The sequence below is a fragment of the Atheta coriaria genome, unplaced genomic scaffold (assembly GCF_025399875.1).
Source record: "Atheta coriaria isolate IRGN ID8LTWV9N9 unplaced genomic scaffold, Caltech_Dcor_3.1 hic_scaffold_6_pilon, whole genome shotgun sequence".
NCBI classification, from domain to species: domain Eukaryota; kingdom Metazoa; phylum Arthropoda; class Insecta; order Coleoptera; family Staphylinidae; genus Dalotia; species Dalotia coriaria.
The window spans coordinates 8,127,168-8,151,303 of NW_027045448.1; the positions used below are offsets into that span (position 1 = coordinate 8,127,168).

The 24,136-nt window shown below is 42.1% G+C and overlaps 1 protein-coding gene and 1 long non-coding RNA gene across 4 annotated transcripts in view; one reads left to right on the forward strand and one right to left on the reverse strand.

Moving 5' to 3' along the window:
• Window positions 1-1,343: 1,343 nt before the first annotated feature.
• Window positions 1,344-6,527, forward strand: LOC135795031 (uncharacterized). The gene is made up of 2 exons (XR_010549012.1): window positions 1,344-1,858; window positions 5,615-6,527. It is a non-coding gene; the product is annotated as an uncharacterized lncRNA (long non-coding RNA).
• A 1,869-nt stretch (window positions 6,528-8,396) lies between these two features.
• The window catches only part of ci (cubitus interruptus), a 29,403-nt gene continuing 13,663 nt past the window's right edge, over window positions 8,397-24,136 (reverse strand). For 2 of the 3 annotated variants that reach the window (XM_065304659.1, XM_065304660.1), the window contains exons 2-5: window positions 15,808-15,929; window positions 12,087-13,102; window positions 10,922-11,935; window positions 8,397-10,859 (exon numbers count right to left, since the gene is read on the reverse strand). In XM_065304659.1, coding sequence (XP_065160731.1) covers window positions 9,015-10,859; window positions 10,922-11,935; window positions 12,087-13,102; window positions 15,808-15,929 — 3,997 coding nt within the window. In that variant the 3' untranslated portion in view covers window positions 8,397-9,014. Of the gene's footprint in view, window positions 10,860-10,921; window positions 11,936-12,086; window positions 13,103-15,807; window positions 15,930-22,427; window positions 22,447-24,136 lie in introns of those variants that run through there. The other variant, XM_065304661.1, reaches the window with a different exon arrangement.

Consider the following 24,136-nt stretch of genomic DNA (forward strand, 5'->3'; position numbering starts at 1 on the left):
AACTTATCGCCGATAGTCATTCTCACGTTCTCTGCGTACTCAGGGGACTGCGGGCAGTTTCAGTTCGCTTGAGAATCCGCGCGCGTGTTGTGCATTTTGGAATGATTCGTGTGTTTTTAATTTGTTAAATTGCCCTATATTTCACCAACCATCATCGGGTTCTTGTGTTTCGCGGTGCAGCCGTGTATAATATTTTACTAATCGGGCGAGAAATGTTCGTGAATGGGGAGTTATGTGCTGTGCTTGTGTGCGGATGAGCGAATGTATCCATGTTTATCTTCTCTATTCGTAACAATCAATGCACGAAGAAGTTATACAGGTAATTTTATATTTAAATTATTTACTCGTTAAAAATATTGCCGTCTAACTTAAATCTGTTGTCGGTAAATTGACGTATATCTTAAATTTGTGCCTTAGATTTTACCATTAACAGTATTTTCCAAAGTTAGTGTTGGTATCAGGCTTTATTTCGGGAAATGATAGTGTAATGTTCCTTCCAAATTTAAATTGAATTATTTCTATGTACGTTGTTCTACTATGCGCAAATTGAGCATACACAGAGGTAAAACATAAGTGATATTTCGTTGGCCGTCGTATAAATATCAAATCTTCGTATCTTTGAATAAACTATTATATAATAAAGACAACTTTTGCATGGCAAGATGATGGTTTTGGAAGAAATCGGTTCATTCCCCCCTATCCTATAAATCCTTTGAATATTTTTAAAATATGGCGTGCAAACTACTTTGTTTCTCGTGCAATAATTCAGCTATCTTGAATGTTTAATTATTATATTTTAGTTCTCTTTTAGTACAAATCCTTTAACTGTGCCTTAAAATGGCCAACAAACTTCCTAAAAGTTTAATATCTTTGCGAAATACATAATTTTTTAACAAATTCAAATTGAAAAATGGATAAAGGGAGACGACCTTTTAGAACATTTTCTTTTATTCTTCATATTCTATTATGATTTTGTTGTTCGTGGCAAGGCATCCCCGACCAAAATTAGCATTGTGCAAATTATTCTAACTGATGTTTTTTCCCGTTTCAGAAATTGTCTTTTCAATTCCTAGGCCAAACATACTGGTGAGGTAATTATAATTGAATAATTTTATGCGTAGGATATATCCATTTCCATTGATGTCACGCAAAAATTCGTCAATGTTTGTAAATTTTCGGTGTTTTTTCCTGAAATTTTAGATTATGCTTTGATATGTCGTGGTTTTCTGTTCGTATTACGCTTTACATTATATTTTTATTTATTCAATCTTTTATGGCTTCCTGGGTTTATTAATATTTGTAAATAAACATCTCTTTGAATTGCGTTCAGGGACGCATTCTGCGAATGCATCGCAAACCTAGTGGCTGGCCGCGTGTTGTCGACGTCGGCTGTGCACATGCAGTCTTATTTCGGACACAGATTGAGTCACGTGCATTCATCGCGACCAGTTTTGTTTCTTCCTATAATAATCTTTTATTTTGGTTTATATTCAATAAACAATTGATGGCATATGCCGGAATCGCGCGGTTAACCATGTTTTGCAAGTGCACGCGTTAAATCAATCAATCGCGGTGTAATAGACGGTTCACTAGTGCGAGTGTTTTGTCGGCCGTCGGTGATTGCTCTTCGCCTGGGGAATTATACTGAAATCCATTTTCAGAATAGGACCTGTCGATCCTCAATTAGCAAATACAACAGTACCGGCGTTAGGACATTGGGTGACCGCCCAGGGCCGCTGGACTTTAAGGGACGCCGACTCGCACTTGGCTGGTTTTTTCGTATGGGTTTGAATTGCATTTAGGTGGCGCCGTAGAATTCTCGCCCTTGGCGCTGGTATTGCTAAAACCGGCACTGACTGTAAGTTCGGAATAATTTTCGTAGATGCGCAATTTAATTTTGTATCTCTCTGTATCGAAATTTATTGCGAGAAAATTCTGAAACGCGAGTTATATTGATAGTTGTGTGTATACGCACGTGTACTCGTTGCGCTAGGAATTGTAGTTTTTTTTATTATAACACGCGAACGCGGTCTTAAACTAAGTTCGGAATAATTTTCCCAGATGCCGAATTAAATTCTTTATTTTTCTGTATCGAAATTTATTGCGAGAAAATTCCGTAACGCGAGTTATATTGATAGTTGTGTGTATACGCACTAGTACTCGTTGCGCTAGGAATAGTAGTTTTTTTAGTATAACACGCGAACGAGGTCTTAAACGGTTAGGAATAATTTTCCCAGATGCGCAATTTAATTCTTTATTTTTCTGTATCGAAATTTATTGCGAGAAAATTCCGTAACGCGAGTTATATTGATAGTTGTGTGTATACGCACTAGTACTCGTTGCGCTAGGAATAGTAGTTTTTTTAGTATAACACGCGAACGAGGTCTTAAACTAAGTTAGGAATAATTTTCCCAGATGCGCAATTTAATTCTTTATTTTTCTGTATCGAAATTTATTGCGAGAAAATTCCGCAACGCGAGTTATATTGATAGTTGTGTGTATACGCACTAGTACTCGTTGCGCTAGGAATAGTAGTTTTTTTAGTATAACACGCGAACGAGGTCTTAAACTAAGTTAGGAATAATTTTCCCAGATGCGCAATTTAATTCTTTATTTTTCTGTATCGAAATTTATTGCGAGAAAATTCCGTAACGCGAGTTATATTGATAGTTGTGTGTATACGCACTAGTACTCGTTGCGCTAGGAATAGTAGTTTTTTTAGTATAACACGCGAACGAGGTCTTAAACTAAGTTAGGAATAATTTTCCCAGATGCGCAATTTAATTCTTTATTTTTCTGTATCGAAATTTATTGCGAGAAAATTCCGTAACGCGAGTTATATTGATAGTTGTGTGTATACGCACTAGTACTCGTTGCGCTAGGAATAGTAGTTTTTTTAGTATAACACGCGAACGAGGTCTTAAACTAAGTTAGGAATAATTTTCCCAGATGCGCAATTTAATTCTTTATTTTTCTGTATCGAAATTTATTGCGAGAAAATTCCGTAACGCGAGTTATATTGATAGTTGTGTGTATACGCACTAGTACTCGTTGCGCTAGGAATAGTAGTTTTTTTAGTATAACACGCGAACGAGGTCTTAAACTAAGTTAGGAATAATTTTCCCAGATGCGCAATTTAATTCTTTATTTTTCTGTATCGAAATTTATTGCGAGAAAATTCCGTAACGCGAGTTATATTGATAGTTGTGTGTATACGCACTAGTACTCGTTGTGCTAGGAATTGTAGTCTTTTTATTATAACACGCGAACGCCGTCTTAAACTAAGTTCGGAATGATTTTCCCAGATGTCGAATTAAATTCTTTATTTTTCTATATCGAAATTTATTGCGAGAAAATTCCGTAACGCGAGTTATATTGATAGTTGTGTGTATACGCACTAGTACTCGTTGCGCTAGGAATAGTAGTTTTTTTAGTATAACACGCGAACGCGGTCTTAAGCTTAGTTCGGAATAATTTTCCCAGATGCGGAATATAATTCTTAATTTCCAAGTATCAAAATTTATTGCGAGAAAATTCCGTAACGCGAGTTATATTGATAGTTGTGTGTATACGCACGTGTATTCGTTGCGCTAGGAATTGTAGTTTTTTTTTTATTATAACTCGCGAACGCGGTCTTAAACTAAGTTAGGAATAATTTTCCCAGATGCGGAATTTAATTCTTTATTTTTCAGTTTCGAAATTTATTGCGAAAAAATTCCGTAACGCGAGTTATATTGATAGTTGTGTGTATATGCACTAGTACTCGTTGTGCTAGGAATTGTAGTCTTTTTATTATAACACGCGAACGCGGTCTTAAACTAAGTTCGGAATAATTTTCCCAGATGCCGAATTAAATTCTTTATTTTTCTGTATCGAAATTTATTGCGAGAAAATTCCGTAACGCGAGTTATATTGATAGTTGTGTGTATACGCACTAGTACTCGTTGCGCTAGGAATTGTAGTTTTTTTATTATAACACGCGAACGCGGTCTTAAACTAAGTTCGGAATAATTTTCCCAGATGCGGAATTTAATTCTTTATTTTTCTGTATCGAAATTTATTGCGAGAAAATTCCGTAACGCGAGTTATATTGATAGTTGTGTGTATACGCACTAGTACTCGTTGCGCTAGGAATAGTAGTTTTTTAGTATAACACGCGAACGCGGTCTTAAGCTTAGTTCGGAATAATTTTCCCAGATGCGGAATATAATTCTTAATTTCCCAGTATCAAAATTTATTGCGAGAAAATTCCGTAACGCGAGTTATATTGATAGTTGTGCGTATACGCACTAGTACTCGTTGCGCTAGGATTTGTAGTTTTTTTTTTATTACAACACGCGAACGCGGTCTTAAACTAAGTTCGGAATAATTTTCTCAGATGCGAAATTTAATTCTTTATTTTTCGGTATCGAAATTTATTGCGAGAAAATTCCATAACGCGAGTTATATTGATAGTTCTGTGTATAAGCACGTGTATTCGTTGCGCTAGGAATTGTAGTTTTTTTTATTATAACTCGCGAACTCGGTCTTAAACTAAGTTAGGAATAATTTTCCCAGATGCGGAATTTAATTCTTTATTTTTCTGTATCGAAATTTATTGCGAGAAAATTCCGTAACGCGAGTTATATTGATAGTTGTGTGTATACGCACTAGTATTCGTTGCGCTAGGAATTGTAATCTTTTTATTATAACACGCAAACGCGGTCTTAAACTAAGTTCTGAATAATTTTCCCAGATGCGGAATTTAATTCTTTATTACCCTATATCGACATTTATTGCGAGAAATTCCCTTACCCGAGTTATATTGATAGTTGTGTGTATACGCACTAGTACTCGTTGCGCTAGGAATTGTAGTTTTTTTTATTATAACACGTGAACGCGGTCTTAAACAAAGTTAGGAATAATTTTCCCAGATGCGGAATTTAATTGTTTATTTCCCTGTATCGAAATTTATTGCGAGAAAATTCCGTAACGCGAGTTATATTGATAGTTGTGGGTATAAGCACTAGTACTCGTTGCGCTAGGAATTGTAGTTTTTTTAGTACACCACGCAAACGCGGTCTTGAAATATTATATTTTAATTTATTTTAGTGTACATCAGAAATGTTCTATTTCAATTCTACACGCTTATCGGGGTTTGTGTATAAACAAGTTTTTATATCGCTATAAACGTGCGCAATGCTGCTTCTCACGCTACGAACGTTTGACCGCTTCATTCTGTTCTTACCAGCACGCGGCTCGGCATCATTCTTTCATGCATTCCGATTACATTACATTAAATTGTATTGAATATAAATCAGCATTAATTCCGGCACCTAGTGACAACAGACGTGTGGAGTGTTTTGCTAAGGATGATTTGCGCGTAAAATGATTATAAAACTCGTGTTTACATGTGCGTGTCGGCTATTGGATTATTTCTGTGCTGAAATTTGGAATTAGAAATATGTATCCTATTCGTAATTTTAAGTAAGTGTAGTTAACGGTTGTCCCTGGTAGGATATTCCGGGAAAATTGTGTGTTAAAATAGTACATGTTCATAATCCGACAAAACGTATTTAATTAAGTGTGCATCATAGTGCGAGTTCACACACACGTGTTCTTTTTTCTGTTTCAGTACTTTCTTTAATTACCTGATGCACTAAAAAAGTGATCAGTGAAATAAGTAAACACTCTAAAAATAAGTAGGAATAAACGTCACATGGTCGTTGTAAAGCAAGTGTTGAAATATTATTGCGTTCCGTCGGCTCCGTATTCGTTCCCACTAGATACCGTTTTTCGTGCTTGATTGTTGTTTTTTTGAGAAGAGCCTAATTTAGTATTTCTTTAAAAGATTTTTAATAAAATCATAATTATTAGTAATTAAATTGTTTATTATAATCTACACCTATCAGCTCTTCCAGATAAACAATAGGAAACAGGTAATAAAACATGCACTTTTGTTTTTTTTTTTTATTTGTGATACATATAAATTTTTGTCGTAATATATATAAATTTTCCTTATTGCCCAGTGATAAATTGGCAATCTTTGGGATTTTGGTGTGATTTTAAATTAAAAATTTTCTTTCGACAACATCCTGTAGGGAAATTTTCCTTTATGCCCAGCCACCAATTGGCAATATTTATTGTTTTGGAGCCATTTTCATTTTAAAATTGATGATTTTCTTTTGATAACATCCTGTATATAATTTTCTATTGATGTCACGTGAAAACAGGGTGCAATTCGCTACTTTCTAGTGTTATTTTTTGTAATTTGGTAGCCGCTTGCATATGGCAGCTATGCAGGGCATAAACATGTTTTAAAATGACGTCATATGTTTATTTGTTTCCATTTTCAATCACCTGAAAAATTGGCTATTTGCTAATTTCATTAACCCGGTAGAACTTTGCAAAGTAGTTCTTACTTGTATGTGCGCGGCTATGCGGGTCGTAAGTCCAGTTTCAATATGGCGTCACGTATTCTGTTGACTTGTGAAATCTAAAGTTGTATTATTTTACATTGTATTTATTAATAAAGAAATGTTAAGAAATATTATGTCTTATGCTTTGAATGTACCCCTTCTATAATTTCAGGTAGAGGTCTCTAAGAGAGTTGTCTCTCTCAGGGGATGATCCCCTCTATAAAAATTGTTAAGGTATCCTGTATGATTTGTGTACTCCTTTTTTCATTTCAGGTACAGGTTAGAACTTGTAAGAATATTTTTAAGTGTCACCTCTCTTGAGACGACTTAAAACTTAGAAATATTTGAACAAGACCTTATAAGGATTGTTCTTATAAGGAAATCCCTCTCTCCGGGGGTGATCCCCACCATAAAAATTGTTGATATGCCTGATAATTCCGGGGATGAAGCGCAGAGACATCGTAGCTGTAGGATGGGCCGGGAGCAATGGATGGGTCGAAGCAGTGGGCGATCGACCAGAGCGCCGGAGGCGCTCTGGGAGATCGACCGTAGACTGTCTTATAACGACACGTGCCAAAAAATTTAAAAATCTGATCCTCCCCTGTTGTCTTTCTTCTATCTCCTCCTCTTATCTACTCTACTCTCTGTTCTCTTCCTTCTATCTTCTCCTATTCTCTACTACTCCTTCTATTTATTTCTCTGTTCTCCCGTTATCCATTTACTTTCTTACATCTCTTATTGCCTTCACTTGCATTTCAATTTCTCTTATATTTCGTTGCAATTCATATATGCAACCCAAATTTCACCTGATATTTTTCTATTTGAGAAAAATGCCTTCTACACCTGAGATTCGATCCGTGTCTGCTAGCATGCCAGCAGGTGCACGTCTCCACTCGACCACCGAGTGTTCTTATTGTTCTTATTTGATTCTTCTATTTATGTTTCTACTTTAATCATGTTTTTAAAAACAACAACAACACAATTCAAGCAACAGTTATGTTATACCCGCTGCACACACATAAAACTTATGTGCCATATTATTTAAAACTGAAAACGACAAAGAGGATACCACAAAGAAATACGAATGAAAAAATTATAATTTGTTTTATTGACAACATTTACAAATACATACATTTTTTAAAAGAAAAACACCAGCGACTATTAATTCCAATTGCTTAAAAATATGCGCAACTGCAAATGCGATGGATATTACAAATTGCAAGGCCACTCCATTTATAAACCTCTTGTTCGGGCATATATGTTGTCTATTTATTCGAATTAACACAAATCCATGTAATTTTTTAGGAGTCAACTGACTGCCGCCGAACACGTACGCAATGCACATGCTGGGCAACACGAGTGCACTACGAGTATAATTTCATACGCTTAAAATAATCCGCCGATAGATTACAATCTGGCAAAAATTCCAGTAAATTCGAGTAGTCGTCGATTGTTTATTAAATATAAATCAATTTACTATCGATTTATGATCTGCCGATACAAAACTAGTCGCGATGAACGCGCACGATTCATCCGGTAACCGAAATGGAACTGCGTACAACTGCATGCGGTCACGCGGTTTTGCTATTGCGACGCGCTCAACAAAAAAATGTGTACATACAAACACAAACATGGATACGTGTATCTAAACTATACCTGGCTAACAGTTGAGAGTTTTGCACAACAAGCATACGCTAGTGCGTCGTATCAATTACCATCAGGCGAGCTCTCTAAGGCGATGATCCCCATGTAGAAAATTGTTAAGTTGCTTGAGTATCCTGGGTATGACCCGTTGTAATAAACAAAACAGGCCGAGAATTGTGGACGCACTCGAAGCAGTGGAATGTCAAACCGTTCTGTCTTACAGAACGACTCGCCGCCAAACAAATTAAATGTATTCACCAACCCCACCTTTTTTCTTACACCCTCTTCTTATTTCTCCCACTCTCTTCTCCACTATAAAAAATGTTAACACAAAGTAAATATAAAACTCGGCAGTTTACTTTAGCACTTAATTTATTTATATCATTAAGTAAATTCAATATTCCTCACAACGCTTCTCAAAAGCCTCAATACGATAATCTTAAACATATTTACAGTAATAGTCGGATTTACTTACTTCCTAGAGCATTAAATAAAAAATGTAACAATGAGTCATCATTCTCATAAATTTCAATAAAAATCAAATTTGTGTTTTCTCTCTATATAAAAATATTACAAAAATCATCGCTTCGTTTATTACACAATAAAACATGGCAGTAGATGGCTGAACGCCTTACAGACATTTAAACAAAAAAAAAACCCTAACATTGTGAGATCTGCAGTCCGCAAATACAAATCTAAATCAACTCCAATCTCCAGGTATGACAATTTCAAGCCGAAGATGCGGCAATATAAAATAAGTTACAACAATTATCTTTTTACCCCCAACGTCAGTTAAATTGTTTAGACATTTTTCGTTAAAGCCATTTTCCATTTTGTTTCAAACATGAACGTTTGTCAAAAGATTCGCGGGCATTTTCATTGCATTATTATTAAAGACCTTATCAAAACATATTAATTTCTTATAATATCACAAGGTACACATTGTTTTCGCTGAATACGATCAATTTCCCGTTATTGGATCATCTGTAAATAGCGATTCTCCTCCAAGAGCGAGCTCAGGGATGAGGTCATATCATTGATGATCATGTTGGAGCTGCCGGTGTCAGTGCACTTGGCAGCCAAAGGATGCGTACTGCTCGTCACTGTTTCGCTGTTCTGTCCAGCACCAACCCATGATTGGCAATTCTGTACGTACTCCAGAGTGCGTTGATAAGTATCGTGACGCATTGCAACTGGTTGCAAACTCGTGGATTGCGCGTTTGCAGGTTGTATCGCGGTAATATTGCCTTGAGCTTGGACTGGTTGCGGAACAATGCCTGGAGACATTTGTGACTGGCTGATATCTTTACATTGAATTTCACCGTTTTTGCCGTGCGAAAATTTGTACATGTTGCCATTCGTACAACTGCAATTGCACGGGTTCATCTGGGGATGAGGCTGTTGTTGACGCTGATAACAATTATCAAAGTGGTTGCACGGACGAGCCATCTGAGCTTGCTGGGGTTGGCCTACCATGTCAGTCGGCGCGGGGGTGGCAATTGCTGGGGACGCTAACGGCTCATTTGAGACACATGTATACGCCGTGTTGCAATAATTGATAGGAGGCTGAGGTTGTTGCTGCGGATTACAATTGTTGTAATTCATTGTGTTGCATACTCCATGCGGAGTAACATGCGCATGCCCATGATTGTGAGTGACCTGATTGTTGGGATAGCACTGTTGATTGCTATTATGCATATTGCTAACAAAACTCGCGCTCGATTGTGGCCGACATTGATAATTCCGCGACTGGCACATATTGTGCTGGCCGCCATTTTGGTTCGGTTGCTGCATATTGTTTTCCCACATATAGCAATTATTTTGAGGCTGATTATGATGTTGATGTTGCTGTAGTCCCATTTGTTGCTGTTGGGCCTGCACATTGTAGCAATTGTGATTGTTCATGCTGTACATGTTAGTGTTGTTCGCACAGTGTGCCGGACTCTTCATCATGCCGTTATGTTGCGAGTTTGGCGACATCAGTTGCGAATGACAGCGCGATTGCATCGACATCGGAGAATGCATCATCTGACTCATATTGGAGGCAGGCGACTGCGGAATGCCCACATTTTGCACTCCTTGAACGCCGGGAGAAACTAAAGGATTTGAAATGTTATAGTTCGAAGACGGGGAAGGCATCATTTGTTGATTGAAAGTGGATGATGGTGACGGCATCATTTGATTCAAATTACTCGCTGGAGATGCAATCACTTGATTTAGATTCGCTGCCGGTGAAGGCATCATTTGATTTAAATTGCTAGCAGGAGAAGCGATCATTTGATTCAGATTCGATGCTGGTGAGTGCATCATCTGATTGAGATTACTTGCGGGGGAAGCAATCATCTGATTCAAATTACTTCCAGGAGAAGCCGGCATCATTGGATTAGACGATGGAGACATAACATTGGCTTGATTGAATGCCTGGTTAACATTTACATTGGGGCTTGGTACCGGCTTCTGTTCGTTCCAGCTTGGAGTTGCAGCGAAGTCGTTTTGGGTGTCGGCAACTTGGTTCAGATAGTGAACCATCTCATCAGGAATGACCAGTTTGTTTTCTACCATCTCTCCCTCACCAACCTCATCAAGAACCACTGCTTGATTAGGGTGCAACTCAGTGCATGAGCCCTTGAGTGGCGAAAGGGTAACTGAAGAAGGTCGGGGTGGTGGGCTCTTTCGGTCTGTAAGCGTATGACATGGTTCTGATGCTCGACGCGTGTCGGTACTGTGTGTGGTAGTTGTAGATTGCCGTACCGTCGATAAATCCATGGATAACCAGGATTGTTGCAAGGCTGTCTGCTGCAGGGAAACATTTTGTGTCTGAAATGTATAAAAAATAGTTATAATCTGTTAAATATAGTTACTTAAATTTGTATAATTACCTGTAGAACCAAGTTACTTGTAGGGGTGGGTGGTTTGTTACCAGCTTGGATCTTTTGCAGTTGGCCAGCCAAAAGATGAGACGGCGGTGGTGGAGGTAAGCTAACGCCTCCTGTCGTCACGGTGGATAACTGACTTGATCTTCTGGAGCTACCAGCCGAAATGGGATCGTAGAATGAGCTTGGTCCTGCCACAGGGCGCAACATACTGGAGGCCTGCGATGCCACACTACTCTTTCTGCTCATGTCCGCACTGCGCATACTGCCGTAGTACGAACTGACAGTAGAATTACTGTCTCGTCGGATTTGAGCTTGAGTGTGACCCTGCCCAATAGGCTGCAATCTTGAGTGTACATCAGTCATTTGGCCTTTAAGGTTGTTCTGAGTCTGAACACCACCTTCAACTTTGAGATCAGTTATCCGCCTGTTCAGGTCGGTGATTCCCAAAGTTTTCCGTTGGACTCCAGCGGACGGTGGTGGTAATGATGGGATAATGGGTTTAGCCTGGAGTCGAGGCTTCAGTCTATTTCTAGCAAAGCCACCACCCATACCACCACCACCACCGGTGCTACCACGATCCGATCCGATTTGAACCATAGCGCGCAAAACAATAGGGAGATCATCAATTTCCAGGTCTTCTGCGTCGTAAGGCCATGCGGGATCGTCCAGCGGCCCGCCTGCCCTCTGCACGGATGCATCGGCAAGGTCGTCGCCAAAACCACCTGCCAATTGTGTGACACCCAGTGGGCTTCCTTGCTGCTGATGACCGGGAGAGTTGACGTCGGACTCGGACTTTATACTCGGGGAGCTAAGACTCGCCGTTTTGTGACTCTGCATATCCTCACTGCGAGGGGATGAATCTAATCCAGTAGGACCATCATCAGAACCGCCGTCGATACCCTTGTGCTTCTTATTCGCGTAAAATTCAGCTCCATGAACAGTTTTCACGTGTTTTCGGAGTGAACTGGGATCGGTATAACGTTTTGTACAACCAGGTGCTTTGCAGACATAAGGTTTCTAATAAAAATAAAAATAAATTAATATGACGATCATGCAATACAGTTTGATTTTACAGAAAAACTTACACAATTCCAAGGGTAGCAAGTTAAGAGCAATATTTGAATTTACTCATTTATTATATTTGTTAAACTAATGTAATCAAACTTACCTCATTACTATGTGTGCGATTTTGATGCTTAGCCCGATCCGAAGCATTACTGAAAGCCTTTGAGCATCCTGGATACTCGCAGGTGTAGGGTTTTTCCCCAGTGTGGGATCTCAAGTGCGTCTTTAGGTTCTCCAGCCTCGAGTACGCCTTCACGCAACCCTCAAACGTACACTTGTGCGGTTTTTCCCCCGTGTGACGGCGCATATGTACGACAAGCATATATTGCGCCTTAAAGGGTTTTTCCGCCCGGGAACATCCCTCCCACCGACACACAAATGATTTCTTATTCGCGTGAATATGATCATTATTAATGTGTTTTACCAAGTCGTCTTGGGTGGGAAATTCAGTGCCACACTCCCGCCAATGACAATTTGTCTCTATGAAATCCCCTGGCTCATCCTTCAAATCGCTAGGATCTCCACCTTCGTTATTATTACAAGATGGGGCCAGATTAGGCTCCTTTTTGATCCTGGGCTTTCGCACACCATCATCAACCGAAATTATCGTATTGGCATCGGATTTCTTGCGCATCAACGCATCAGTCTTGTGGCTATTGGTCGTGGAGGAGCTGACATGTAAAGGGTGATGCCCCAGAGAGTACATTGGATGAGGCGCCGTAGGTGCTGGTGGCAGAGGCAGGAGAGATCCAGCGCTACGCATAAGATGCGCCTGGAGTTGTTGCAGGTGAACGCCGGGGTGCATGCTAAGCGCAGGGCTAAGCGCCCCCGCAGACAGGTGGCCATAGCTACCGCTCGCCGAAGATGAACGCGATCCATTAACAATGGATGCAAGCGAATTCGGCGAGAAACGGATCATCGAGTTGATATCGAACGAATCCGAATAGGGCGATGACGAGAGGGCGCGTTTCCGTGATGCCCGGATTGACCCCGGCCGGGGACTGTTCAGCCGCGAACCATCGATGCTGAACGGGTAGTCGCTGCTCGCCAGCGTCGACGCCCCCGGGTGCAACTCTGTCAGCCCTCGGGCGCCAAGATATTCTGGCGACAATCCCAACCCTGGAAAATATAAAACAAAACAAATTTATTATACATGCTCGCGTATAAATATGCTCTGGTTGAGGTCTTTGTTAATTAATGATAGCGCACCGTTGACGTTTCTCAGTCAATCAGTCAAGTCAACGCACGGCTTCCTCCTGTTTTATTCCTTTTTAAACAGATGAAAACGAGCGAAGCCACGACACATGTGCCATTATCTACAGGGCGTCCACAAACCAACGCAACCTCCCAGCATGTGGCGCGCATCACACCGCTGACATCTTGGGCACATCCTGTTCGCATGTGCGCATACCGCGCACGCGGTTTCTAAAGATATAATTATCGCTCGTAATGATTTTACTGCCGAGTCGGTTCAATTTAGAACCCCGCGCGTAAATAAAACGCGCGGGTTGCGCACAATTAAAAGAAAGACGCGCCCGGTGTGCGTAAAAGCAAAATGTAAATAAACGGCTCAGGTGCGTCTCGCACCGCTCCGCATTAGGAACAAATTTACGACGCTAGGGATTATTAAATTTCTAATTACCGTCTTAATGGAATCGTCTGTGCTGGCGAAGAGTTTCGCGCGCAACACGTGCAAGCGCAACGCGTACTCTTCGAGACGAATAAATTTCATCTAATTTTACCTCCAGCATGCGCGAATAAAATTATTTCCCACACAAGACTGGAGAATTCATCTTGATCCGAACCTAATTTAGAAGCGAACGCAGTGAAGAGGTAAGTAATTTTGAATTATAACGCGTCAGGTTGTCGCGTGTATTAATAAAATCAAAAACCGACAACGAGCGCGCACGTCGCTAAAAGTCACAAAGCGTGATTTATAATCAAACGGGCTTCTCGTGGACGTGGATGCGGACAGCGGGACAGTGGACGATTTCCAAACTTCAGTTTTGTAATCTCCGGCCGAGCGTTAGGAGGCAATAATGCGTGGCAGTGCGTCTTGCGCGATGCGCAAGAGTAAATTTAATCTGTCAGCATGCGCCACGCCATGCTCGCCACGAGCCTGTCGACATGACGACTTCTTAATGCGTTCAAACGCGTTAATTTTAGGCGCAACACCATTTGCCTCCACAACTTTTGGCGGTTGACACTTTTTTGTTTTTTCAAAAACTGCTTTGTTGTTTTTCGAAAAGAGTTGTAATGATTTGTTTATCTTCCGCATTATTATTTATTTTAAAATAGTTATATAATCAAAACGTGAAGAGCTCACAAACGAGTACGGTAACTGACACGAAATTATATCTGAGTTATTAAAACACACCTTGTACTCTTCTCTCATCTGCATGGAAAATTATATTTTAAATTGAGACAACGAGACAATTTAATATACACTGGGTTGAGTATAACGTAATTTAATTATCGATCACAATTACGCCATAAATATAATTATGCAATGAATTTATTATTGCAATTCAATTTTCTCTTCATAGTCTTCAGCTGCAGATTAAATCGTGTTGGTTAGCCCGGGAAACGGTACGCGCGCGCCGCCAAAACAAAAGACTTCCTCCATTATTTAGTGCGTATTATCATAAATTTGATATCAATATGCGGGCGTACTTAGGCATCCCCTATAAACTATAAAACAACAAAAGACCACTGGATGCTTTGTAGTTGTAGGTAATTTTAGTACCACCTACGCCTCGTGCGCGCGCGTATCCGGTGCGGTTGTGGCGATATTATTATTATATTCCGAAGCGTCCGCATCGTAACGAGGTGAAGCTGGCGTCCATGCGTCCACGCGAGTTGCATGGAAGTCGGAGGTTCGTCCGGCGCGCACGTCTCGCTTCTGGAATACTAATAATACTCCATGTAATTGAATGCGCGACTGCCGTTTCCTACCCACAACTACGGGGCTATTATAAGAAATGAGTCTATTAATGCGGCAACATTTTCAATTAAACAACATTATTTACAGGAAAATGATTTTTGCTACATAAAAACATCGGAATCAACAACAATAGAGGAAATAATAATAGCGGCTGTAAATAAAGCAGTTGTCTTGTTGAGTATTCAATTATGAAGAGGTGTTATGATGATTGCCTAACAATTATCTTTCAATTACGCTTCAATTATTATACAATTAGTGTTCGCCAGGTGTAATAATGATAGTTTACGCGATTCGCGTCTAAGCAAGGTGTGCCTACTCGCATATTACCGCGATATAACAAGAATCACAACGAATAAAAGAGGCGATATGATCAGCGTGCGCGTTCTTGAGATTCGAGCTTACGCTAAGCTCGGAGAGTTTAAAGTCGCGTTCGTAGGCCTCGTTGTTTGCATTTTACGAGCGCGGTCGCTGCGTAAATTTAATAAAGATCGAATTCGACGCCGAGGCGTTTTCGAGACCTCGGAATTGGACTTGAAAATCGAAAGCGCGGCGTGCACGCACGTGTAAATAAACGTCAAACAATAAAATCGTATAGTTTATTGTATAAACTTGCGACGCAAGAGAAGGAATAATATCACGGCGTGCTGGCAGGCGTGTGCATTATTTTATTAGATATTAAAATATCCCGGCGAGCGGCGGCGTGCAGAGCTATAAAAAATGCACAACCATGGCGACGGCCGACGTTTACGACGACAAGAAGTGCGTCTGCGTGGCGCTAGACAGAACTAAAACATCGAACATATTAAACAAACAGCAATGGCCGCCACCATGCGCAAAACAATACATTTTACAAAGTAACGCCATCTAGGGGTGGACTTACCGTGAATATTCGCCGTCGAATGCTGCAGCGAGTAGATGTACTCCATGTGGTGTGGCAGGCGATAGGCGGGATGGAGTTCCCTTCCCAACAGTTGGAGTCCGCCGCCAGGACTTCCACTCACCCTGCAAAACCAACAAAATATTTTTATTTCATATAAAAATCACAGAATTTTGATTTCATTCTGTTGTGAGTGATGTAGCATGTAATTCATCTCGACGACGAGTGACAAGCGACAAACGCGTTTCACAAACATAACATTGACAACACAACCGACCGATAAATTGCATCATGCGCATGCGTAAGCGCATGCTGATTAGAGCGCCGAGAACACAGCATTTTGCACGTCCCAGCGTCGACGTCGGAATTGTAAATGTAAATGCGACAGCAACGCCCCCGCGTATCTCAATCGAGCAGTCGCATTGAAAATGCAACACAAACGAGCGCGCATAACCTCAAACGAGCGCTAGTACCTACAAGATTCTGCTAGCGCGCTCAAGAATTTTTTGCGTTTACGGATTCGAGCTTGCGCTCAAGTCGCAACGTTAAGTAAATAAAGCGTGCGGAATGCGAATGTGAAATGCATAATGCAGGCGCGTTTGTGTTGTGCGCGTTCTCCCGGCCGGCGTTTGAATAATTTATATGCACTCTATTTATTTAGCGCGCAACAAACTGGCGACGACCAATCGCCGCGAATCGAATCGAGCTGAAGTAAAGTCCGGCCAAAGTCCTCGCTGCCTGCCACTCTCATCGAGTTAACGAAGTGGAGTGCAAATGATGCTCGACAGGGCGCGCAATTCACGCACCACTTGCGGCTGATTAATGCGATTTCTATTCGTTTCAATCATGAAAATCAAAACGTCAGCGAAGAAAAAACACCTACTAATCAAGCTTAATTAATATACTGCCATCTGGCGAATAGCCCATAAAACATAACGTTTTTAAAATGCTCTGTTGTATATGTAGCACTACTCTATTTTATGTTTTGCTTTCGGTGTGATAAACTCCGAAGAGTTTTCTGTTCGAGCACGAGTACGTTTCGCTTATCTCGGACTTCGTCTCGGTTACCGTGCGTGGGCGCGCGTTTTATTGTAAAAGAGTCGCCGAGCTTATACCTGGCCGAGACTACCTGGCGGACGAAAACGAACAACAAAAATGTCACTGCTAAGTGACTTTTAACACTGAAACCATTTTTATCGACAAAATGAACCAGTTTCGAAAATTTTGAAATTTTCTATGCTTCAAACGTAGGAGTCGAGAGAAACATGTTTTAGAAATGTCAATAAAATTTGTTGAGAAAGTGTCGCAATCGACATTCTTAACATAGATGACATTTAAATCTGATTTTTTTTATGATAATTGGATTTTTTGATATTTGGTTAAGCTGATTATCGAATTTAGGCCTGTTTTACATAAGTTAAGCCGTCTTCAACGGAAACAAATCCATGTAGCGACATCTGTCGCCCGACGCCTCAATAAACATCAACTAATTAAGGCGTAATCTTTGCGGCGCAGACGTTAAAACTTAATCAAGCGTCAATATTTATACGTGCGCACGCAAAATCGTGCGCACCTCACTTTTTTCCTCCGGTCGCACTTTACTTAAAGTTCGCCTCGACGCGATGTAATCCACTTCGCGCATCAGATATGCCAATTAAGAGACCCACCCTCCGAGCAATGCACGCTTAAGTAACTAAAGCTAAGTAAGACTAAAGCTTACACTTAAACTCCGCTGGCTTGGCTAAAGTAAGTAAATGCGCTGTGGTAGAAGTCGAGATAAGCGCGGAGTGCGCGAGTCACGTGACCGTAGGTGTTAATAGGACCTTATCTCGCGATTTAAGACCCAATACCTGCGACGCTCAGCGACCGAGACCAATACCAAGTCGCCGGCATTTAACTCGCCTGAAAGTTAAAAATGCAAGAGACGTGTGCGACCGTCGACGCTTTAATTGACTCGAACCGCGCTGCACAAACCACTCCAATCGTAATCGAATAGTGACTTAAGTTAGTATTCCGAATTGAGAATTAAATTCAGAACTAGCCACAAGAGTCTGGTCATTGGTCAAGCAATTAAGACGCGCTCGAAGCGATCGTAAATGTCTACCAATTTTCAAACGTTAATTTTTCATCGCTAAACTGACTTAACTTGAATTTTGGTCTCGTGACACTCGGAAATGTTCCAAATGTTGTGTGTGCCAAGCGTGAGAATGTCGATTCCCACGTTTCGTTGTTTCTGTGTTCGTTTTTTTTTTCTCTCGTTATATGCGTCTGCTGGGATTCTGTGGTGAAGGTTTAACGCACGCATCCGAAACGCACCTCATCAATATACGAAGGAGACAAACTAATCCCTCGTTTATCAACCCGAAGTACCGGGCCCGTCGCGGGCTGGACAGTCGTATAGATACGACTAGCCAACAAACCGAAAGCGACTTAAGTCGCCGCGCCGCGTACACTGAGTGAGTACTTAAACACACGCATTCGCGGCGAAAGAAATTGAAAAACGCGCGACGAGATGTAAAAATTAATCTTGCAGCCACAGCGCGACAGACAAAGCCAACTTAACTTCACCTACAATGTAACCCAGTCGCGCAACGTTTATCACCTATAAATTTAAGTCAAGTGCATGTAAAACTCGTAAATAAACGCTCCAAAGTACAGCGAGTGAAAAATATAATTTTATAATATTGAATTTAATAAAGACGTCTTATCATAACCAAACATCTGGATACATGCAGTTGTAGTAGGTTGGGTTGCATCTTTATACACCAACCGGACAACCAAATAAATATCATCTCTGTGCTTATCTGTGCGCGAGCATCGCTTGCCATTGATCGCGTTTAGAACCCTCGACGCAAACGCGAGACGGAAAAAATAAGAAAACAAGAAATCAGAGATGGAGTGCTTTATGCGGATGGCAGTGCTATATGAATCTCAGCATGGCAGCGCCGCAAGGTGTAACATGTAACGTGATCGCTCACATAATTTTGTCAAAACCAGCAACAAAGAGAATGTTAGGCTCTACAGAAAAAGGGCATACATAAATTGAGGAAGGGACACAAGCACTTAATAATATTATATAAATTTAACTCTAATATCTACAAGGGTTTATAGTTTTTTTAGAGTTTTAACAATTTTTCATAGTTTTTGTTAATACTGAAAGCAATTTATCATCATCATCATCATCATCGAATCTTGTTTTTTCAGCGCGCCGGCCATCTTGGATGATTTCTGACCGTCGGTAATGCAATAATGCGGCAATAATGCACGTATCTCGCAAATTCTTAAGCATGCCTCTCCCAGTAACGTCATGTCCTCGGTAGTCTTATAAATGAGCGGCAATGAAACGAAAATGAAGGAAACGAAATGAAAAATGCTTATTGCTTTTTCCATTTACGAGCGAAGAGACGCGGACAAATTCCACACTTCATTTCTCGCTCTCGGTAAGTTTCCGAGTTTAAAACCTTCACTAATGTCATAATTCCAGCACCATATATACACGGAGCGCAATGCTTTTCGTTTCTAAATTTTATATTTATTAGCGGTGCAATTAAAGGCGACAGAAAAAATATCTCCTCGGCAGTCTAGTGGTTGTTTTATTGCGCTTCTAACAGAAGTCCGCGGCAAAGTCAGGAAGGCGTCACAAAAACGCAGAAGTCGCGGTAGTCTTCTAAAAGCCAACCGTACACATTTTATTTCCATGTTAAAATTCTAGCCGAGACGTTAGCATCTAATAAAACTAACAATGCCAAGATTCAAAGCAATTTCAACGTCGATTTAATCTTCGATTTTCATCTAATAGTTAAAAATGTTACCACCAGCTGCCAAGTCGGCAGTTTGATGAAGCATTGTTTCTGTGATTTCATTCGCTTCGATTTGATTGTCCCGGGCTGAGAAGGTTTCATATCTCACTTAATTTATGAGCATGAATCTACAACTGTGCGCACCGAGTAAATCTTAATCTTAATAAATGTATACAACAATGTGTGCCAGTGGAAATGGACGATTTCCTAGCTGGGAATTATCCTGCAACACGCGGTGTGGCGCGGCGCATAAAAAATAATATAAGCCAGATCGGATATCAGTTGGGCGTTCCAAGTTAAAATGATAAACGACTTTATTATGCCCTACGCCGTGGCCGCGCGCTCTCTTCGCCGAAGAACAACACAAGAAGGATGCGCGCGATGTGCGCGCGCGTGGAAGAAACCGGATTTTGTAACTTCATCATCATTTACTTCGCGCGCCCGCCGCAAAACAACAAAACGCTCTCGATCGCGCAATGACCAACAATTGTCTGCGCGCGCGTGGAAAAACTTGCAACCACTTACAATAAAATTATAACATGAGTATGATGTTGTGTGAAGTTCGCTTATCGCTGAGTTCGTCGCACGACGGCGCATCGAAGTCGGCGTGTGATCGCGCGCGAAACTCGGGTAATCCCATCGTCCTGGCGTCTCCACATCGTGGAAAACTGTCACACTGACACACACACGAGTGTCACAACTGTCACATCACAGCAAACTCGCGTAAATGCACCGCAACAGCACCGCGACGCTCGTCTCGTGCGTTCGGTCCGAACTCGACTGTTTGGTCGCGGCGATCGCGCCGCGGAGAAGAGCTCGCGCAGGCGGGGAAGCCGACCACCCAAGCGGACGGAGACCAATCTCCGCGCAGAATGTCTTACTCTCCGGCGTGTGGAACACGCGAGCAGGGAGAGAACCGCCGCGCACCGGAGTAATAAAACACAAACCGAAGATGCCCAAGCGCACCAGGCCCAAGAAGACGATCTCGATTGAGTTGTGCGAGTCTATGCGCGCATTCAAATTGACCCATCAGCGGATATACAACCATAACCTCAATTATCTACTCCCCTCGACTCATGTCAGTCATGTCAAAACGAAAATAATTCCAAATTACCATGACATGCTCTGAGTTCCTTTGTCCTGCATGTCCTTGGGCAGAGTACGGTCCCATGGTTCTACGGTTGCACGCCGGGCTCGGGATTTCTTGTAAATCACGCGAAATATATGGAGCGCAAAAGAATGCCCCGACGAGCATGAGCGGACAAATTAATTTCTCGTCGCTTCGTTGGTCGCGCCGGCCGGCAATCCAATTTTAATATAAGGTTACGCCACGCATAAGTCCTCCTCGCACCACTCCTCGCTTGCGCTGCTCTACATGGTGTATAGTAGTAACACACTCAACTTTGGTTACCATACTGCTAGGTGGTGGTGCGCTGTGGTGTTAAGGTCTCGCGCGACGCACGACGAGATTGGCCGGTAAACGAATGAACCGCAACGAAAGAACGCGCGCAGCGGCCACCTGAAACCACCTGTTATACAAATAATCGCCTCCTCTTCGTCGCACCACTGCCGCTACCCGCGGGGGAACTCAATCGCTTGATTATGATTACAATGGGTCGGAGGAAGAGAATGTTGGAGGAGATGCTGCGCGGATCGGGTTGGCGCGGAGACGAAGGAAAGGCAAGGAATGCGCATTATATCCAAGGTGTATCCGAGGAGAATCCAATTCATTCGAAGAAAAGAATATGCTCGTAGGCATAATGTGCAATATGCAAACATCGGCGTCTAAATCCTAGAATAATTTTATTATCCGCCGTACTTGATTGACCTTAGCATTTGTATTTTTTATATTTATTTCTCATTGCTACTAGTGTTGCATTGTGTATTATGTGTTGGGCCGTGTGTTAAGTCGAAGATGTTATAATACCTCGAATGCCCTCAAGCTGAAGAGACTGCCCGACTAAAAAAACGCGCTCCTCTCTCGTGCAACACGCCACGATGTATGATCGGATGATCACCGGGGCCCAGGTCCACGAAATGAAGACGAAGAACGTCCGAGAACGGCCGCGTACGAAAAAAAAAACAAGCCGACGACGACGTCGAGCGGACTACAAAGGAGCAGGCATACCAAGCGAGCGCATGAGGCACGAAACACGAAAAACAACAACGCAAAGCGAAAAAAAGCTCATCTACCCGCGCGAGAGAGGCCGACGACGACGATGATGATGAGCCCAGCACCGCGCGGTGATGAACGCGATGAAGAGGTGGACACGACGAGGAGGAGAAAAATGTGAAGATTATAATGTTATGTTGTGCCTCGAAAATAATTACTTCATTTCGAGGGATTGTGTGATTATGTTATGAAATCGTGAGCGCCCAACAAGATTGGAAGAGATTGGAAAACAATTACGCCCAGCTCGAATCCGATCCGATGCGATGCGATCCAAACCAATCAAGAGATCATCTCTTTTTTCCACGATGAGTTTGGTTATGCCGAATGGTTGTAGGTCTTCGAATCGGAATGATATAAATTGGGCATTGACCCTTATTCTGGTGAATTGAGCGGTGACCGATGGTTGACAATGGGCGAAAAAAGCTCGGAAACATTTTCGGACTTAATTGAGCCCCGAAGAGAGTGCCAGAGCCGTCGATGGTCCGCAATTAGTAAATTTTCATGCGCCTCGCTGTTAATTACGAAATTAAGTCCGCATAGCAGGGACTCGCCTGGGCCGCTCATTATTCCATGAAGCAATCTGCCCATATAAAGCCCACATGCGCACGAAAATCGCCGAAATTACAACCGGGACTGTTAAACGTTCTTACCATATACTCGTACATAAGCGAGTAAAAGATGATCGTAGCCCGATGTCGGTGTGTGCGAGCTGCGTTGAAAATCAGCCCGTACGTGAGTAGACTGCGGCGTGCCCGACGAGTTATTCCAGTGCGCGCACAGCGGGTTGCTCAAAGCTGCTTGTTGATTGCCGTTGCTTAGCAACGCACATGCCCTACGCGTGCAAGTGAGACGAAAGGGTTGCTGAGCGCGCGCGCGCACGCTGCTTGAAAACAACTGAATGCCGATGAGGCATCGTCGTGAGCAACTCAAGACCGCGCACGACTCAACCCGGGCCCTGAGCGCGCGGCGCAACTCACACACGGAGAGAACACGAACGAATCCGGTCGTGATTGAGATGTATTTAATAATTACTCAATCATAAAGGCATAGAAAATTGGCCGGAGCGGTCGCTCTGCACTCGAATTATCTGCACCTCAATTCACGTAATCACACAGACGTATTACGCTAGTGTAATGCTTAAAACGCAACTCAAGGACGCCCTTTGTTTGTTTGTTTGTTTCCCTTCATTTGTTCGCCGGCGCCGCCATCTTGGCTTGCGTTAGCGGACGTCCAGAAGTTGAAGAATATCAATTGAGACATTCGTATTCAAGACGAGTGAGGTTCGGCGGTGGATGTCGCATTATTCCACGCATTTCAACTTCGGGAGGATGAGCAGCAGCAGCAGCAGCAGCAAGGAGGAACAAAAGCCAATGTGCCGCTGCAGCGCGGCGTGCAACGTGCGCATTCGGCTGTAAAACAAGTCATCTCTCGGGCGTCCAGCGCGCCGCGACTGGCCGCAGCAATCTGACTTTGAAATCTGCGAGGCGCACAAACGAAGAATCGAGCTCGTTTGCTGTGTTCCGCGGCGGCGTGGCGCACGCAAAGACGTCGCTTGTCCGCGCGCACCGAACGCACTGTCAATTTGATTTATGCCTAATTAAGACGTTCGATATATAACCCAACAATCTCGACACTACAGGTTGTTCTCATAAAACTAAACCGAACGCGTAATAACTTAACCGGATACGACGTCATACGCAACAATGCTGTCATGCAAAAATAACCTCAATTTAGACTTTTTGGCGTTTTCATCTGTTTTTGCTCCTTTTGGAGCTTTTTTGTGTCGAAGGTAAAGCCGGGGACCTTGAAACCGGTCCACTTGCGGTGTGCGCCTCGCTCCCATCTTCGGCCGCAAGAAAATAAAAAACGGATTTTATGTCTTTAGAAACTCGCGCGCGCCGCTGCCGCGATCTCCAAATTGGGCGGCGAGCGGGCATTAAACGCCGGTAAATGCTCCTCACTCCACTCGTACCTTCGCGGCAAGTGATATAATTTAGAAAATCACTTCTTTCCGCTATTCGCTTCCTTCTGCGGGCACACACCACGAGAAGAGGCTCCACTTCAAAGCGGGCATTCCTATAATTGGATTACGACTTTTAATGGGATTAGTTTTTGTCAATGGCGAGTCGACCGATCATTTTTCTGAACACTGGCGAACAAAATGCCGAGCATTTTTCGACGTCGTCGCGATGATGTTGCTCTCGAGTCACTCGAGAGACCGCAGTGATCCTCCAGAGACGGCCATCAAACATAGGGCCTTGTAAAAACCAATAATAAACTTTAAAATCCTTACACATCAAGTCCTTACGTCATCTAGGTAAACATAACCTATATCAAAAGCTTGTCATTGGCTGGAATT